General features: G+C 39.0%; 1 protein-coding gene across 2 annotated transcripts in view; it reads left to right on the top strand.

Moving 5' to 3' along the window:
- Positions 1-20,430, top strand: part of CAMKMT (calmodulin-lysine N-methyltransferase) — a 439,963-nt gene that overhangs the window by 394,013 nt on the left and 25,520 nt on the right. Inside the window, exon 8 of one of the 2 annotated variants that reach the window (XM_027555152.1) lies at positions 19,794-19,868. The exons of the other annotated variant lie outside the window; for it this stretch is intronic. Within the exon in view, the coding sequence (XP_027410953.1) occupies positions 19,794-19,868 (75 nt within the window). The remainder of the gene's footprint in view (positions 1-19,793; positions 19,869-20,430) is intronic. 2 annotated transcript variants of the gene reach the window in all.

The raw sequence follows: 20,430 nt of genomic DNA on the forward strand, positions 1-20,430 counted from the left end.
AGGTGGCACAGTCCTGTTTCCATCTGTTGCTATCTTGGATATGGGAAGATGAAAGTACTAAGTGTACATCCTATTACTAACACATTTTATTTGCTTAATACATTATAGAAGGGCTCATATCCCTTTTGTACTGAACAAATAAGCTCCCACAGAGTAAATGTTAATAACCTAGTTTTGATATTTTAGTAGAGTTAGTTCTCCTTTTTGTGGGCTTTTTTGTGTGTGTATTTGAGACTTTTGTGGGCTGGAGAAGGGAAAGGCTTCATTGGATCATTGAAAAAGCAAGAAAGTTCCAGAAAAACATCTACTTCTGTTTTATTGACTATGCCAAATCCTTTGACTGTGTGGATCACAACAAACTGTGGAAAATTCTTCAAGAGATGGAAATATGAGACCACCTTACCTGCCTCTTGAGAAACTTGTATCCAGGTCAAGAAACAACAGTTAGAACCAGACATGGAACAATAGACTGGTTCCAAATTGGGAAAGGAGTGTGTGAAGACTGTATATTGTCACCCTGCTTATTTAACTTCTGTGCAGAGTACATCATGCGAAATGCTGGGCTAGATGACACAAAGGCTGGAATCAAGATTGCTGGGAGAAATATCAATAACTTCAGATATGCAGATGATATTTGAGTCAGGGTCACAAATCTCAGATTTGTTGACTTATTCTTGGGAAAGCAGGAAAAGGCTATGTGTGTGTATGTGTACAGCAGTGTCACACTCCACAGCTTCAGAAAGCACTTTTTTCATATCTCTGCTATTAAGGCAAAGCTCCCTGAACCTCATTTTTCTGTGTGCTCAATTGGTTTAAAATGAGGCAATCAGTATTAGAATATTTTGCTCCATCGTGGTGTTTTTTTTTTTTTTTTTAGTTACTCATGAAATGAAAATGAAATACTCTCAAATGAAACACCCTAATGGCAGAAAGAGAAGAGGAACTAAAGAGCCTCTTGATGAAGGTGAAAGAGGAGAGTGAAAAAGCTGGCTTAAAACTCAACATTAAAAAAACTAAGATCATGGCATTGGTCCCATCACTTCAAAGCAAATAAATGGGGAAACAATGGAAACAGTGACAGACTTTATTTTCTTGGGTTCCAAAATTACTGTGGACAGTGACTGCAGCCTCAAAGTTAAAAGATGCTTGCTCCTTGGAAGAAAAGTTTTGACAAACCTAGATGGCATATTAAAAAGCAGAGACATTATTTTGCTGACAAAGATCCATATAGTTAAAGCTATAGTTTTTCCGGTAGTCGTGTATGGATGTGAGAGTTGGACTATAAAGAAGGCTGAGAGCCAAAGAGTGATGTTTTTGAACTGTAGTGTTGGAGAAGACTCTTGAGAGTCCTTTGGAATACAAGGACAGTCAATCCTAAGGGAAATCAATCCTGAATATTCATTGGAAGGACTGATGCTGAGGCTGACGCTCCAATAATTTGGCCACCTGATACAAAGAGCCAACTCATTAGAAAAGACCCTAATGCTAGGAAAGATTGAAGGTGGGAGGAGAAGGGGATGACGGAGGATGAGATGGTTAAGTGGCATCACTGACTCAATGGAGATGAGTTTGAGCAAACTCCAGGAGATGGTGAAGTACAGGGAAGCCTGATGTGCTGCAGTCCAAGGGGTCTCAAAGAGTTGGACACAGCTGAGCGCGACTGAGCAACAACAAATATCTACAGAGCAAATTTTCAGAAGTGGACTTTGTCTATTCATACAGCCTTATCAAACTGTGTAAACTACTAAAGTTTGTAATATATTTTCATATCTATAAAAACTAGTCTCTTCCCATTATTCCTTCTTCCTAGAATATTCTAAAATCATGTTGTATTTGTATTATGGTGGTATTTTAATTTTGACTGAAAAAATATATATAAATTAATTTACTAAGATGCTGCCTTATGACTGACTCTGAATCTTCTATTCAAGAACAAGTAGTTTTCTTTTTAAGCTTTTTTAGGTGTTTCACTAGCATTTAAAATGTTTCATTTCTAAGTTTATTTTTAGAAACTACCTTTTTCTATTTCTTTTATAAATGAAGTCTTTTCTTTCATTATATTTTCTATTATTTTACTTGTATGTGTGTATATAAAGAAAGCTATAGGGTTTTGTCTAGCAAATGTTTAGTCAGTTCAACGAGTTATTACTTCTAATACCTTGTCAACCTAGTCTCTTGAATTTTCCAAATAAACAATCACATCATTTGCAAATGATGAGACTTTTTACTTCTTTCTGATTCTTGTATCTTTTTTCTTCTCTTGTATAATTTTATTGGATTAAAAAAAATCCCAGAATGATATTAAATAATATGTTTGAGTCTAACTTTGTTGGGAATCCTCTAGTATTTCACCATTAAAGGTGCATTAGCCTATGAGTTGAAAAAGAAATGATATTTTTATCTTTGTAGGGAATTTTCTATTGATTCCTGTTTTTAAAAGATTTTGTCATAAATCCATATGGAGCTTTAGCTGATGCCTTTTCAGCATGTATAGAGATGATCAGATTGTTTTTCTTAAATCACTGTAAGCTCTACAGATGATTCTGATACTGACGTTTGAGACCTGCTGCTCCAGGTTATCACTCCTCTGTTTCTAGACTGACTTTAAAGCTGATCCCATCCTCTTGTTCTGTGTTTTTGTTTGCAATTAAATAGACAAAAAAATTACTTCGGAGTCCAGAAGGTTTGCCTAACGTTTGAACCCCCTACTGGGCTTCCCCGGTGGCGCTAGTGTTACATCCCTGGGTCAGAAAGATCCCCTGAAAGAGGAAATGGCAACCTCCTCCAGTATTCTTGCCTGGGAAATCCCACAGAAAGAGGAGCCTGGTGGGCCACAGTCCCTAGGGTCACAAAGAGTCAGATACCACTGAAGCAACTGAGCACACAATCAGGAGCCCCCTATGTTGGTGACCAGTGCATTCTACGCTGGTTAAGGAGGACTGGTAAACTGTTTTGAGATTTCAGAATGAAAGACACATTGATAGTTTTACTAATTATATTTTCCATTTCAAATATCTCTGATTCTATGATTATGACTAGTACAGATTGTGTTATGGATTTCAATGGAATAAAATGTAATTTAGCATCTGCTACACATAAGGCACTGTGATGGGCTCATCAGGGGTTACAAAGATGAGTAAAGTGAAGTCTGCCTTAGGAAGCTCAAGATATGCAGATGAGAGGTAAACACTTGCCAGTCATCAAGATATAAGACAAAGCCTGCTCTCTCATTGGGTCAGTCACTCTGCTTAAGTATTAAGACACAAGCAGCCAATTCAAGGTGAGGACATCTGAGAAAGCTTTTTATAAAGGAGGTGGTGGATGGGCTTTGGTGTAGCGAATGAAATGCAAGTGAAGAAAAACAGCTAAAGAGGGCATTCTAGGTATGAAAAGCGGGGAGGACACAGTCAAAGGCATAGAAGTAGGAAAGATATGTCCAGGCAAATGTAGTTACCTGGTGTGATGAATGGGAAGAGGCCAACAGAACATTTCAGAAGTCATTGCACTGGGGCAGAAGGGGAGGTGAATGGGACATAGCCTCTAAATGGACTTGTGAGGTGTGGGGCAAGATTCTATTTGTTGATTTGACTGGGGTTACAGGGGTACTTGCCACATAATAATTAGTTAAGGCATGTATTTGTTTCATGGTTTTCTCTCTCGGTGTTTTATTTTACAATAAAAAGAGTTTTCTGTTTGTTTGTTTCTCTTTCAAAGGCTTCTTAGTGATTCCAGAGAAAGGGAAAGAGGTAGTCCCAGCCTGAATGAGAATGGAAAATGCTGAACAAATAGGGAACCCATTCTAGAGAAGCTACTGGGAGTGGGAAATAAACTGGAAGAGTAGTCATAGACAGCAGTCTGGAACATGCTACATTGGAGGTGGTTGTAGAACATAAATATGTATTTGCTTTGTGACAGTAAGTAACACATGGTGAAGAATAAAGGTTCAAATCTCAGGAAAATGTTGTGCTAGAGGATCTGGAGATCAAAATCAAGAGATAAGAGTAGAAATGGAAACTGGAGAATCAGAAGAGAAGATAGCCAAGGATACAACCTTGGGAAATGACTATGTTTCAGGAGCAGAGTCATGGGGAGCCTGGAAGGGATACTGAGAAAGGACTGGAGACAAGAAGGCTGGTTCAGGGTGGGACCGTGCAAGGTGGGAAGCAAGTCCAGGAGAGAATTTCAAGGAGAGGGTGATCAGCAATGTCAGCTGCTGAAGATTGCTGGAGGTCAAGCAAACTGCAGAGCAGTTCCAGTGACTGTTGTGAGAAAGGTCGTATTGCCAGGGCAGGTGAAGTAATGAGAATAGGCTATTCCTGCAAAATGTTGATGGCAAAGGGAAAGAGAAATAGGATGTGGACTAGAGGGAAGCAGAGTTGCTGGGAGAGGTGGGCATGTTGGCAGGCATGGCACAACAGCTGAGGAAGAAGAAATGAATGTGATGGAGCCCAGCATTGGACGGGATAAGGGCCTAGAGTAGTACTTCTCAAAGTAAAGCCCCCAGACCAGCAGCCTCAGCATCACTTGGAAATTTGTTTGAAATGCAGATTCTCAAGCATCTCAGTTTGTTTCACTTCAGACATACTGAATCAGAAACTCTGGCATTGAAACCCAGCGCTCTGTATTTTAACAGACTTTCTGAGGATTCTGATACACATCCAAGTTTGCAAACCTCTGCACTCAGAGGAAAGAGGAGGAGTGACATTATCCTGCACGCAGGTTGGGAGTGGATTCTCTTTGAAAGGATGAGTGGCCCTACTTCCTTTGTGACAAGAGGAGAGAGAAAAGATAAAGAAGAGGAAAAGATGAAGAAGAGGGAAAAGTGGTATCAGCTAATCTCAGGCTCTCAGTAAGGTCATCTACTGAGAAATTTTTTTCAGTGTGAATTTTTGATCACAGGGTGAGAGTCCTGTTAGAAATTGACTTGGCTCTGCATTTCAGGTTGAAACTCCAACCTCAAAGCCAGAATGAAAAGACATAAGTTAGGGCAAGAGTAAGGGAAGGGAAACTGATATTTATTGAGCACCCATAATACACTTGTATTACTCTTATCTCATTCAATTCATTATCATCATAGAATGCCACTCTTACTGTCTCTTTTTTATATTTGAGGGCAGTGATATTCAGAGCATCTCTCAGCCTGACTGGCTTGTGAGGGAGCTAGTATTTGAACTCAGAGCTTCTGAGCTGTGAAGTCCAGTATTCTTTCTATTGTACTGTACTGTTAGACTCAACAGGTTTGACATGCTTATAAATATTAAGATTGTTAAAGCATGTGTCCTGTAATGATTATTGATTTTCTGTTTCTATCTATAAAATGGTACTTTGCTTTGTAATTCATTTCAAACAGAAAATTTTTATATTATGATGAAATAAAATGGAGACACATACATTTTACTTTAGTGTCAATTACAAGTAACGCATTGACATGATTTGGGTGTTTGATAAAACCGTCTTTACATGTCTTTACCTATGATTGTTATACCTTAGATTGTAAGCTCATATAGGCAAGGGACCCAGTTATATGTATGTATATATACCCTGCTGTCTTTCAGAAAGCATGTCTTTTAAAATTTTTAACTGTTTCATTGTGGTAAAATTGAAATCCAGTAAACTGTATGTATAATTATATAGGTTTGAAATTTTTATACACCCCTGAAACCATCACCATAAATGAAATACTGATCATGTCTTATCAGCCCCTCCTTTCTGACCCTTGAAGTTCCCTCCCTCTCCAGGAAACCACTGATTTGCTTTCTTTTATTATATGTTAGTTTATATTTTCCAAAGCTTTAAATAAATGAGATCATTCAGTATGTGCTTTTCCCCTCAGTGTCCTTTCAGTCAGCAAAATTATTTTGAGATCACCTGTGTTGTATCAGTGTATCCATAGTTCTTTCCACTTTGTTTCTGAGTAGTCTCCCACTGTATGGCTATACCTCAATTTTTTTTTTAATCCTTTCACCCACTGATGAACTCTGAATTGTTGCCAGTCTGGGGCTGTTACAAGTAAACCTGTTCTGAACACTTATGCACATGTATGGTTAGATGGATGTGTGTTTTGTATGGGTATATCCTTTCACTTCTCTAGAATAAACACCTAGAACTGGAACAGCTAGCTCTTAGACAAGCATAGATTTAACTTTTAAAGGGAACTGCCAAACTGTTTTCCAAAGTGGTTGTATCTTATATTCCCCTCAGTGGCATCAGAGAGTCCCACTTTTTCACATTGTCATCGCCTCCCAGTGTAGTCAGTCTTTTAATTATAGCCCTTCTAACACGTATATAGTGATAATCTCATTAGGGTTTTAACTTGAATTTCCCTAATGACTAATGATGTTGGGTATCTTTTCATGTACTTATTTGCCACTTATATATCTTATTTGGTGAAGTATCTATTCGAATGCCTTACTTACTTTTTTTTAAAAATTGGGTTGCTTGTTTTCTTATTGTTAACATACCTGGAGTTCTTTATATGTTCTGGATATAAGCTCTTTATCAAATACTTGATTTGCAAAAATATATGCTATTTTCTCCCAGCCTGTAGCTTGTCTTTCCATTCTCTTCCTGGCATCTTTCAAAGTGCAGAAATTTTTAATTTTAACAAAGTCTAATTTACCAATGTTTTCTTTTGTGGATCATGCATCTTGTATCATATCTAAGAAATCTTTTCTTAAGCTAAGGTTACAAAGATTTTCTCTAGTATTTTCATCTACAAGGTTTATAATTTTAGGTTTAACATTTAGGCTTCTGATCCATTTTAAGTTGACCCATTTCACATCCATATGATGTGAGATATGGATTTAAGGTTTTTAAATATGGATATCTAATTATTAAAGCACTATTTGTTGAAAATACCCCCTTTGTCCACTGAAATACTATTTCATATTTTATGCTATTATAAATGGTATTTTAAAAAATATTATTGTAAATGGTATGGAATTAGAAATTCAAATTTTCAATTATTTTGTTGTTTGTATAAATACAATGAAATTTTGTATATTGATCTTGTATCCCATAATTGTTTTAAACTCACTTATTAGTTCTTCTTACTTTTCTATTTCATTGGATAGTCTACATAGATGATCATACTGCCCACTAATAAAGACAATTTTACTTCCTCCTTTCCACTCTTGATGCCTTTTTTGCCTTGCCTTATTGCACTGGCTAGAGTCTCTAGTGAAATATTGAATCGTGAGAGAAAACATCATTTTCATGTTGCTGATGTTAGGTAGAAAGCATCTAGTCTTTCACCATTAAGTATGATGTTGGTTGTTGGTTGGTTGGTTGCTTAGTCATGGATGACTCTTTTGTGGCCCCCCAGACTGTAGCCCACCAGGCTCCTCTGTCCATGGGATTTCCAAGGCAAGGATACTGGAGTGGGTTGCCATTTTTGTCTCCTGGAATCTTCCCAACTCAGGGACTAAACCTGCATCTCCTACATTGTAGGCAGATTTTTTACTGCTGAGCTGCTGGGGAAGCCCAAATGTGATATGATGCTAGCTACAGATTTTTCATGGATAATCTTCTTCAGGTTAAGAAAGTTCCCTTCTTTTCTTTGGTTGCTGAGAATTTTCATCAGAAATAGATATTCAACTTTGTCTAGAAATAGATATTCAACTTTGCAGTGGATTTTCTGTAATTATTGAAATTTTCGCATTTTTCTAGTTCATATATATGATGAATTATATTGATTAATTTTGAAATATGAAACCATGTTTTAAACTTTAAACCATAAACTTTCTTTCATTCCCTCACTTGATCAACCTGACTTGATCATGATGTATATAACCTGACTTGATCATGATGTATATATGATATAGTTATTTTGGTGGTTGCTTTAGGTTTTATAGTACAATCTATCCTTAAATGATATACCACTTCATCTATACTATAAAAACTTTATAAAAGTATACTTTTATTACTCCCTTCCCAGTCTTACACTATTATTATTCTCTATTTTATTTGTTCATATGTTATAAACCCCACAATACTTGTTTAACCAGTCAACTATATTTTTAAGACAGTTAATAATAAGAAAAGAATTATATATTTACTCAGATAGTTATAATTTATAGTTCTCATCCTTCCTTTCCACAGATCCATATTTTGGATCTGGTATTGATTTTTCTTCTACCTAAAAGACTTTCTTTACACTTTTTGTAGTACAGATCTGCTGGTGATTAATTTTTGCAGCTTTTGTATGTCTGAAAACATCTATTTCATCTTAAAATATATATATATCAGATGACCATTATATCTACTACTGCGGGCAGGAATCCCTCAGAAGAAATGGAGTGGCCATCATGGTCAACAAGAGAGTCCGAAATGCAGTACTTGGATGCAACCTCAAAAACGACAGAATGATCTCTGTTCGTTTCCAAGGCAAACCATTCAGTATCACGGTAATCCAAGTCTATGCCCCAACCAGTAACGCTGAAGAAGCTGAAGTTGAACGGTTCTATGAAGACCTACAAGACCTTTTAGAACTAACACCCAAAAAAGATATCCTTTTCATTATAGGGGACTGGAATGCAAAAGTTGGAAGTCAAGAAACACCTGGAGTAACAGGCAAATTTGGCCTTGGAATATGGAATGAAGCAGGGCAAAGACTGATAAGAGTTTTGCCAAGAAAATGCACTGGTCATAGCAAACACCCTCTTCCAACAACACAAGAGAAGACTCTATATATGGACATCACCAGATGGTCAACACCGAAATCAGATTGATTATATTCTTTGCAGCCAAAGATGGAGAAGCTCTATACAGTCTACAAAAACAAGACCAGGAGCTGACTGTGGCTCAGACCATGAACTCCTTATTGCCAAATTCAGACTTAAATTGAAGAAAGTAGGGAAAACCACTAGACCATTCAGGTATGACCTAAATCAAATCTCTTATGATTATACAGTGAAAGTGAGAAATAGATTTAAGGGCCTAGATCTGAAAGATGGAGTGCCTGATGAACTATGGAATGAAGTTCATGACATTGTACAGGAGACAGGGATCAAGACCATTCCCATAGAAAAGAAATGCAAAAAAGCAAAATGGCTGTCTGGGGAGGCCTTACAAATAGCTGTGAAAAGAAGAGAAGCAAAAAGCAAAGGAGAAAAGGAAAGATATAAACATCTGAATGCAGAGTTCCAAAGAATAGCAAGAAGAGATAAGAAAGCCTTCTTCAGCGATCAATGCAAAGAAATAGAGGAAAACAACAGAATGGGAAAGACTAGGGATCTCTTCAAGAAAATCAGAGATACCAAAGGAACATTTCATGCAAAGATGAGCTTGATAAAGGACAGAAATGGTATGGACCTAACAGAAGCAGAAGATATTAAGAAGAGATGGCAAGAATACACAGAAGAACTGTACAAAAAAGATCTTCACGACCCAGATAATCATGATGGTGTGATCACTGACCTAGAGCCAGACATCCTGGAACGTGAAGTCAAGTGGGCCTTAGAAAGCATCACTATGAACAAAGCTAGTGGAGGTGATAGAATTCCCATTGAGCTATTCCAAATCCTGAAAGATGATGCTGTGAAAGTGCTGCACTCAATATGCCAGCAAATTTGGAAAACTCAGCAGTGGCCACAGGACTGGAAAAGGTCAGTTTTCATTCCAGTCCCAAAGAAAGGCAATGCCAAAGAATGCTCAAACTACCGCACAATTGCACTCATCTCACACGCTAGTAAAGTAATGCTCAAAATTCTCCAAGCCAGGCTTCAGCAATATGTGAACCGTGAACTTCCTGATGTTCAAGCTGGTTTTAGAAAAGGCAGAGGAACCAGAGATCAAATTGCCAACATCCTCTGGATCATGGAAAAAGCAAGAGAGTTCCAGAAAAACATCTATTTCTGCTTGATTGACTATGCCAAAGCCTTTGACTGTGTGGATCTGTGTGGATCACAAGAAACTGTGGAAAATTCTGAAAGAGATGGGAATACCAGACCACCTGATCTGCCTCTTGAGAAATTTGTATGCAGGTCAGGAAGCAACAGTTAGAACTGGACATGGAACAACAGACTGGTTTCAAATAGGAAAAGGAGTACGTCAAGGCTGTATATTGTCACCCTGCTTATTTAACTTATATGCAGAGTACATCATGAGAAACGCTGGACTGGAAGAAACAAGGTGGAATCAAGATTGCCGGGAGAAATATCAATAACCTCAGATATGCAGATGACACCACCCTTATGGCAGAAAGGGAAGAGGAACTCAAAAGCCTCTTGATGAAAGTGAAAGTGGAGAGGGAAAAAGTTGGCTTAAAGCTCAACATTCAGAAAACGAAGATCATGGCATCCGGTCCCACCACTTCATGGGAAATAGATGGGGAAACAGTGGAAACAGTGTCAAACTTTATTTTTCTGGGCTCCAAAATCCCTGCAGATGGTGACTGCAGCCATGAAATTAAAAGACGCTTACTCCTTGGAAGAAAAGTTATGACTAACCTAGATAGCATATTCAAAAGCAGAGACATTACTTTGCCAACAAAGGTTCGTCTAGTCAAGGCTATGGTTTTTCCTGTGGTCATGTATGGATGTGAGGGTTGGACTGTGAAGAAGGCTGAGCGCCAAAGAATTGATGCTTTTGAACTGTGGTGTTGGAGAAGACTCTTGAGAGTCCCTTGGACTGCAAGGAGATCCAACCAGTCCATTCTGAAGGAGATCAGCCCTGGGATTTCTTTGGAAGGAATGATGCTAAAGCTGAAACTCCAGTACTTTGGCCACCTCATGCGAAGAGTTGACTCATTGGAAAAGACTCTGATGCTGGGAGGGATTGGGGGCAGGAGGAGAAGGGAACGACAGAGGATGAGATGGCTGGATGGCATCACTGACTCGCTGGACATGAGTGTGAGTGAACTCCGGGAGTTGGTGATGGACAGGGAGGCCTGGTGTGCTGCGATTCATGGGGTTGCAAAGAGTTGGACACGACTGAGCAACTGATCTGATCTGATCTGATATTGTAACTGGCCATGCAATAGGTTGGCCATACAAAAGGTTGGACCTCCTTTTTCCCTTTTAGTACTTTAAAGATGTCACTCCACTGTCTCCTGACTTGCATGCATATTCCTCAAAAGAAATATACTATCATCCATATCTTTCTTTGAATAATGTGTCTTTTCCTCTGGGTGCTTTTCAGATTTTCTGTTTATCACTGTTTTCAGATAGTTTGGTTGGATGTACTATATGCCTTGTAGTTTTCATTATGTTTCTTGTGCTTGGAGTTTGTTGAAATTTCTTGATCTGTGGGTTAATAGTTTTTATTAAATTTGAAAATATTTTAGCCATTATTTCTTCAGATATTTTTTTCTGTCTCCCCCTCTTTTGTCCTTTGGGGACTCCAATAACACATATATTAGGACACAAATTTGCTTCACAGCTCACTTGCTGATATTCTTTTGTTTTATTTCTATTTTTTTTTCTCTTTGTATTTCCATTTTGGATAGTATCCATTGCTTTGTCTTCAGGTTCACTGATTTTTTTCTCCTGAAATGTCTAATTTGCTTTGAATTCCATCCAACATATTTTCTTCTCAGACATTGTAGTCTTCCTCATTAGAAGTACTTTCAAAGTATCCTTTGTGTCTCTACTTACCTTTTAATACAGTAAATATCATTATGATACCTAGTTTAATACCTTTGTGAATTCTAACATCTGTGTCAAGTTCCATTATTCAGTTTTCTTCCTCATTATGGGCTTTATTATTTGACTTTTTGCATGTCTGGTAATCTTTGATTGTATACCAAGTATTTTGAATTTTACCTTTTTAGTATCTGAATGTTTTTATATTTCTATAAATGATTCTGTTTGGTTCTGGGACACAGTTACATTATTTTGAAATAATTTGATCCTTTTGAGTATCACTGTTAAGATTTATTCGGCAGAACCAAAGCAGCATTTAGTCTAGAGCTAGTTATTCTCCACTGCTGAGACAGGATCCATGTGAGAACTCTACTCAGTGCCCTGCGGATTATGAGGCTCTGTAGTCTGGCTGGTAAGAACAGCTGCACTTCCTGGCCCAGTGTGAGCAATGGCCGGTCCCCTCCAATCTTCTCAGGTGTTCTTTTCCAGCCTCAAGTAGCGTCCTCATACACATGCTCCAGTCAGTGCTCTGCAGAATACTTCTCAGGGGACTATCCATAGACTGTCTCTCTGTGCAGCACTCTCCTATCTGATACTCGATACTGGAAACGATAACTGTCTTGGTTTCCTCAGATTCTTAGCACCCTCTCCTTAGCTCAGAGAATCCACCTAGTTCCAGCTCAGTTTACCCTCCTTGTACTGTGGCCTGGAAACTCTCTCAAGGCAGTAGAATGGGGCAATGGTAGGGCTCATTTTATTTTTACCCCCCGCTCAAGGATCACTATCATTTGTTGCTGACTCTTAGTGTCTTGGAAACTATTATTTATATATTTCAAATAAATAAAACTATTATTTTATAAAATATAAAACTATTATTTTTTATATATATATATACACATATATGTTTTTAGTTGTTTTGGGCAGTTGGGTAAACAAGGTGCTTGTAACTCCATCATTACCTAAAGTAGAAATCCTGAGAAAGCATTTTAAGTGGCCTCCATGTCTACCTAATCTACACATTCTATTCAAAGAACAACTTAATATAGGAACCTCTGTTTCTTGAGTGTCTTCTATATGCCAGACACTCTGCTAGGTATATTCATACACAGTTCATTCAAATGGCATGTTTACTGAGCAGCTGTTATGTGTCACGGACTGTTCTAGGCAGTGAAACTACATCATGGTACAAAACAGATTTTAGAAATCTCTTTCCCTAGGATGCTTATCTTCTACTGGAGAAAAAGAATTTTAAAAATTAATGATTTATTTATATAGCGTATTAAAGGATAATAATTGCTATTTAAAAAATGAAGAGCAGGTTAAGGGGGTTCAGGAAAGCTGCAATAGAAATGAATGATTGCAGCTTTAAGTAGAATGATCAGTGTAAGCCACTCTGAGAAGGTACGACGTTCAAGCAAAGACTGGAAGGAGGTAAGGGAACAAGCCCTAGGGATGTCTGGAGGAAGAGCATCACACTGAGGAAGCAGCCAATTTAAAAGCCCTAAGGGAGAAGTATATCCCTAGTGTTTTCAAGAAATCATAAAGAGATTGGTGTTGGTAGAGCAAAGGGAGTAAGAGGGAGAGTAATGGGACCTGAGGTCAGATGGTACCTAGATTGCATAGGGTCTTAGAGTTCAATGTAAAGACTGTGGCTTTTACTCTGTGTGAAGAGAGGAGCCATTCAGTTCAGTTCAGTCGCTCAGTCATGTCCGACTCTTTGCGACCCCCTGAATCGCAGCACGCCAGGCCTCCCTGTCCATCACCAACTCCCGGAGTTCACTCACACTCATGTCCAGCGAGTCAGTGATGCCATCCAGCCATCTCATCCTCTGTTGTCCCCTTCTCCTCCTGCCCCCAATCCCTCCCAGCATCAGAGTCTTTTCCAATGAGTCAACTCTTCGCATGAGGTGGCCAAAGTACTGGAGTTTCAGCTTTAGCATCATTCCTTCCAAAGAAATCCCAGGGCTGATCTCCTTCAGAATGGACTGGTTGGATCTCCTTGCAGTCCAAGGGACTCTCAAGAGTCTTCTCCAACACCACAGTTCAAAAGCATCAATTCTTCGGTGCTCAGCCTTCTTCACAGTCCAACCCTCACATCCATACATGACCACAGGAAAAACCATAGCCTTGACTAGACGAACCTTTGTTGCCAAAGTAATGTCTCTGCTTTTGAATATGCTATCTAGGTTGGTCATAACTTTTCTTCCAAGGAGTAAGCGTCTTTTAATTTCATGGCTGCAGTCACCATCTTCAGTGATTTTGGAGCCCAGAAAAATAAAGTCTGACACTGTTTCCACTGTTTCCCCATCTATTTCCCATGAAGTGATGGGACTGGATGCCATGATCTTCGTTTTCTGAATGTTGAGCTTTAAGCCATTAGAAGGTAGTAAATAGAGAAGGTCATGATTTTGTATCCATTTTAAAAGGATCGCTCTGGCTGCTCCCTTGAGCAGGAAATGTAGGATTATAGCAGGAAAACCAATTAGGAGACTACACAGTAGTTCAGATTAGAGAAGATGGTAGTTTAGACCAGGATGGGAGCAGTGGAAATAGAGAACATTTGGATTTTGACACATTTCAAAAGTGGAACTAACTGCATTTCCTGGCATATTCAACATGGGATGTAAAAAAAGTAAAAGTCAAGGTTTTTGGCCTGAGAATTAACAAGATGAGAAAGACAGTGAAAGCTATGAATTTGGGGAAAGACAATGAGAAATTCACTATTGGAGATACTGAGTTTGAGATGGCTATTTGACATCCAAGTGGCAATATTAAAATAGGAAGTTGGATATATGAGTCTGGAGCTAATGGGAATGGTACAGACTGGTAGGTTAAATAAGATGAAGAATAAAAACTGAGCTGAATTTAACAATGTGGAGATCTTTGGTGAATTTTACAAGAGCATTTTTTGTGAAACAGTGGAAGCAAAAGCCTGACTGGGAGGAGAGAAATTGAAAATAGAGTTTAAACAACTTTTTCATGCAGTTTTGCTACAGAGATGTAAGAGGGAATTGGAGCAATAACCAGAAGGGAGGGTAGAATGAAGAGAGGATATTTAAGAGGGGGGAAATAGCTGATTGAGTGTTTGAATACTGATGGAAGTAATCCAGTAGAGAGGAAAGAACTCTGATAATATGGGAGAGAGAAGGAAGAATTGTTAGAACTATGCTGTAGGATAAATGAAAGGGGAATGGCCCTTGTCTTTAAGAGAAAGTATTGGCTTTAGATAAGAGTATGGCTAATTCATCCGTGATAATAGCTAGGATAGAGTATGCAGGTGCAGATGCTGCTAGGAATCTAAGTGTGATGGTGGAAGTTCTCGTCTGATTGCTGCAATTTTGACAAGAAAGTAGGAAGCAAGGCCATCAGCTGAAAGTAAGGATAAAGAAGGAAGTGTTAGAATTTTGAAAAGAGTGAAGTTGGTGCAAAATAATGAGGTAGGAGACTGGGAGAATAAATGGGGAAGGGAAATGAAAAAACAACTGCCAAACATAAAGAATCCGCTTGTGGTTCATGGTCACAATTTTTTGTGTGTGTGATGTATATCTTTTATGTTTTTTGGTTTTTTGGCCACAAAGCATGTGGGACCTAAGCTTCCCAACCAGGTATTAAACGTGTACACCCTGCATTGGAAGGCAGAGTCTTAATTACTGGACCACCAGGGAAGTCTCCATGGTCATGAATTTAAAGCATAGCCAGTCAGGATGCCCGTGTGTTTCTCCAACCACATTCAGCTGCACAGATGCAGTCTTGGAGCAGGCGGAGAGCTGGATTTAACAAATATGAGAATGCAAGAGAGGGACGAGATAGCAAAGGGTGTGGACCGGGGAGTAGTTAAGATGGTTAGCCACAGGGCCTGGCTGGGCAAGTAGGGAAGATAAACATGGAGGAGAAGGACCAGTGACAAAGTAAGAAGATTAGCAGATTATAGACCAGTAACACTGAAGACTGTGTGGATCACAATCAACTGTGGGAAATTCTGAAAGAGATGGGAATGCCAGACCACCTGACCTGCCTCTTGAGAAACCTGTACGCAGGTCAGGAAGCAACAGTTAGAACTGGAATGGAACAACAGACAGGTTCCAAATAGGAAAAGGAGTACGTCAGGGCTGTATATTGTCACCCTCCTTATTTAACTTATATGCAGAGTACATCATGAGAAACGCTGGGCTGGATGAAGCACAGCTGGAATCAAGATTGCCAGGAAAAATATCAATAATCTCAGATATGCAGATGACACCACCCTTATGGCAGAAAGTGAAGAGCAACTAAAGGGCCACTTGATAAAGTGAAAGAGAGTGAAAAAGTTGGCTTAAAGCTCAACATTCAGAAAACGAAGATCATGGCATCTGGTCCCATCACTTCATGGCAAATAGATGGGGAAACAGTGGAAACAGTGGCAGACTTTATTTTTTGGGGCTCCAAAATCACTGCAGATGGTGACTGCAGCCATGAAATTAAAAGACGCTTACTCCTTGGAAGGAAAGTTATGACCAACCTAGACAGCATATTAAAAAGCAGAGACATTACTTTGCCAACAAAGATTCGTTTAGTCAAGGCTATGGTTTTTCCAGTAGTCGTGTATGGATGTGAGAGTTGGACTATAAAGAAAGCTGAGCGCCGAAGAATTGATGCTTTTGAACTGTGGTGTTAGAGAAGACTCTTGAGAGTCCCTTGGACTGCAAGGAGATCCAACCAGTCCATCCTAAAGAAATCAGTCCTGGGTGTTCATTGGAAGGACTGATGTTGAAGCTGAAACTCCAATATTTTGGCCACCTGATGCGAAGAGCTGACTCATTTGAAAGGACCCTGATGTTGGGAAAGATTGAAGGCGGGAGGAGAAAGGGATGACAGAGGATGACATGGTTGGATGGCATCACTGACTCAATGGACGTGAGTTTGGGTAAACTCCGGGAGTTGGTGATAGACAGGGAGGCCTGTTGTGTTGCGGTTCATGGGGTCACAAAGAGTCAGACACGACTGAGTGACTGAACTGAACTGAAGATTGAAGAATGGTTTGAATCAGAGTCCTTACTAGAAGAGGTGAACTGTGAGAAGTTGGGCTGTTGGACAGTAGTTCAGTTTTGCAGCTATTGGTAAAGACAAGGACTGAGAGCTGGGCTACTTAATGAGGAGGCCAAAGCCTGATATCAGTTTATAAACTATACATTACTGAGCTTCAAGGAGGTAAGTTCAGAAATGGAAGGAAATGTTTAGAAACACTACTGTGCCATCCAAGCCTATGATTAGTGGACTTGTATTCAGAATGTCTTTGCTTTTTTAAAATCTTATTTGTCTATTCATTTATTATTGTATTTTACAAAAGTAATGATCTGCAACAGATTGGCTATAAACAATAACAAAAAATCTGGTCCTGCCTCACAGCTAAAGCACTGCTCTAGTGTACATGACTGTCATCTGAGTGTCAGAGGAGAGGGAGGGCAAGACCATCTGAGTATGAAGGACCAGCTCCTTGAATATTGAAATCTGTCATCTCTAGCCTTCCCAGAGAGAAGCCACTCCCAGAGGCACCCGTTTCATTGTTTGCTGTGTGACCAAAAGAACTCAGAATACAGTGTGAATGGTGCCTTTACATTGTTCAAGAAGGTGGCCATTGTTATCTCCATTTGACAGATAAGACAACAAACTCGGGGAAGTGAAATAATTGCCCAAGTCACAGAGCTGGTAAAGGAAGGAACCAATGTTTAAACTTAGGTATGTCTGTCATGGGCTTCCCTGGTGGCTCAGTTGGTAAAGAATCCACCTGCAATGCAGGGGGCATGGGTTCCATCCCTGGGTCAGGAAGATCCCTGGAAAAGGAAATGTCAATCCACTCCTGTATTCTTACCTGAGAAATCCCATGGACAGAGGAGCCTGGCAGGCTACAGTCCATGGGGTTGTAAGAGCTGGACACAATTTAGCAACTAAACCACCACCACCACGTCTGTCATGTCAAAACTGGACTCTGCCCATACTCCTCTCCCTCTGTGTTACTTGCTCACAGTTAGGGGGACAGCATAGCCATACACTTCATGAAAAGTGGGGGAAAGTGCCTTTAGGGCCATGCCTTTAGGGAATGTGTTGTGGTCCATGTGGCCAAGCTGAGTATTTCCATTTCTTTTAGAATCACGGCTAGTTACCTCTGCTGTACCAACCCACAACCCATTGCTGTTTAGATCCCCGTCTCTCTGGTTGGTCTTTGTCAAACTGAGGGGCTGAAGCACCTCAGGAATCCAATATCCAATCTCACCACAGCATTTCCTGCAGTTTCTGTTCTGGTGCGTTGGTCATTACACATATATTAGAAGGATCTTCTAAATGATGGTTCGTGAATGGTAAGATGATGAGTAATTTTAATACTTTTATTTTTTCCCCAAAATTTATGTAATGGAGATGTTACTTTTATATTTTAAATTGTCTTGTTCATGTGGAAACTCTCAAAGAGTTTCAGGTCTCTGATGAAGGCTCACTCTCCCACTGAGCCTGAGTCCCAGCTGTACTTGGAACCCTCAGTGTTTCTAGAAAAGGTGGTGTTGGTTGCTTCCCATTCTCCCCAGGTGTGTGGGGTCTTTGAGGAATCAATCTAGAAATGAAACAGCATTAATATCTTAAGGGTTTCCTGGTTTCCTCCAGTTCTCAGCTCTCCAATAGGCCTGGGAAAGTACAACACTACAGTGAATTTATAAAGCTCAGCCGTGTGTCACAGGACCTGTGAACAAAGAGGTTATCTGCTTCTTCTGGAAAACCCTCCGTGGCGCTCTGCGTCTGTATGCTGACATAACTCACAGGGCACAGCATCTGACATACAGGTTTACGATGTCAAGGCTGCCTCTGTGAAGCATGGCTTGTGGCACATAGCAGGGTCTGCTGCATAGTAGGTGCCCACTAAGGATGAGCCAAATGAGTCAATGAATAACTGATGTTCAGTCTGTACAGGTATTTTCATGGTGATGTGGTTAATCTTTCTACCTTAAAAAAGTTACCAGCATAGATGTATATTAATGTATTAATATTTGAAAAGAATGTTAGGACTTACTAAAATAAGACTTATTTCTGTATCCAAACAAGGGAATATCTAGAAGAAATAAAGAACCCACCAAGATAAGCAAATATAACTTGCCAGAGTAGGCTATGCTCACACAGTTTAGTTTTAAATAATAATCAAAATAGATAATAGGAGCAGAATTTCACTTTGAAAAGTAATACTACAAATCACAGTTGATGAGGTGGGAAGAGGAGTCATTAAATACTTTAATATGATAAAAAGCTAATCATCACAGTTATTAATTGAGAGTAACAACATCTCTGGTTGGCATAAGAATAACTAGAATTTTCAAATACATGTTATTAATTATTGTTATTACGTGAGGTTTAAAACCTCTTCTTCTTTTAGAGACTAAAAGTCTGGAAAGGTGAATTTTAAAATATGCCTGAAAACTGAGAACTCCCAAAGGAAACTTGGTATTCTTTTCTTCCATCTTGCCAAAGTATTCATCAATAAGAAATGCAGTTGATATGCCAAGCACTAAGTTTCACGTCATTTATCTTATATTCTAGATTTACTTACTTATTTTGGCTGTGCTGGGTCTTCGTCTTTGTGTGGGCTTTCTCTGGTTGCAGCAAGCAGGTCTGCCTTAGTTGCAGTTCACAGGCTTCTCGTTTCTGTGGCTTCTCTTGATGCAAACCACGGGCTCTACGCTGGCGAGCTTCAGTAATTGTGGTACATGGGCTTAGTTGCCCTACAGCTTGTGGGATCTTCCTGGACCAGGGATTGAATCTGTGTCCTCTGCCTTGCAAGGAGGATTTTTAACCATGTAAATCATTTATTTTGTATAAGTTTGTATTCCAGTAGATGGGGAGCACTTTGATTTCATTATGTACTTTTATTGATGTTAAGAGTCTGGACTCATTCTAATGATGCTGGTCAAGATACGATATTTTTCCCTAATATGTCTACACAAGCCTATAAGAACTAGCAAAAATCTAACTATTGTATTTGAATAGAGAATTCTTCCTCTCCTAGATTTGAAGACTAAATAAAATATGGAACAGTTACATCCCTAGTTTTCTTTTTATTATGCCTTTTGAAATAATTTGTATATACCTTTTAAATAATTTCAAGTGCCACAAAAATAATGTTAATAGCTCAAAATCAAAAGTTAAAAAAAAAACAACCCTAAGTATAATTTTTAAAATCTTTTTCTTCTCAAGCGTTTTACGATGGGATAATGAGACAGATGTCTCTCAACTGGAAGGACATTTTGACATTGTTATGTGTGCTGACTGGTAAGTACATAAAAATCATAAAACTCCTGTTAGAAAAAAAAAATAGCTTTGCTGAAGTAATTGGGCTGTGCTGCTCTGCTGACGGTGAAGCAGAGTCAACAAATGAGGCACAAAGCCGCCTTAACCTCCACAAATTAATATTCATCTCCATGTGACAGTTATAAGGTAGTCTTCTATCACACAGTAACTTCTACCACATTATTTCCCAAAGATTGATTTTGAGAAGCATTTCCATTTTCTGGAATTGCCTCTGTTTCATGCTTGACGTATCAGTAAATGGACGACTTAGGCAAATTGCAAATAATTATGGCTCGGGGAGGAATAGTCTGGAGAAAAAGGAGTTTATCAACACAAACAGCTCAATTAGCTTACTTCTTAGGAGAGATCTGACTATTGATATAAGGGAATATATAGATGTATGTGTGTGTGCACACATATACACTCCAGCATATAAACATCTCTGTGGAATATCTTTAGGGAAATAGCTTTTCTTAAAATGTATATTTGCTATCTAGTATTTCCAATGTCTTCAATTATGATATTTAATTACACTTAAAACAAG

The sequence above is a fragment of the Bos indicus x Bos taurus genome, chromosome 11 (genome assembly GCF_003369695.1).
Source record: "Bos indicus x Bos taurus breed Angus x Brahman F1 hybrid chromosome 11, Bos_hybrid_MaternalHap_v2.0, whole genome shotgun sequence".
Classification (NCBI taxonomy): domain Eukaryota; kingdom Metazoa; phylum Chordata; class Mammalia; order Artiodactyla; family Bovidae; genus Bos; species Bos indicus x Bos taurus.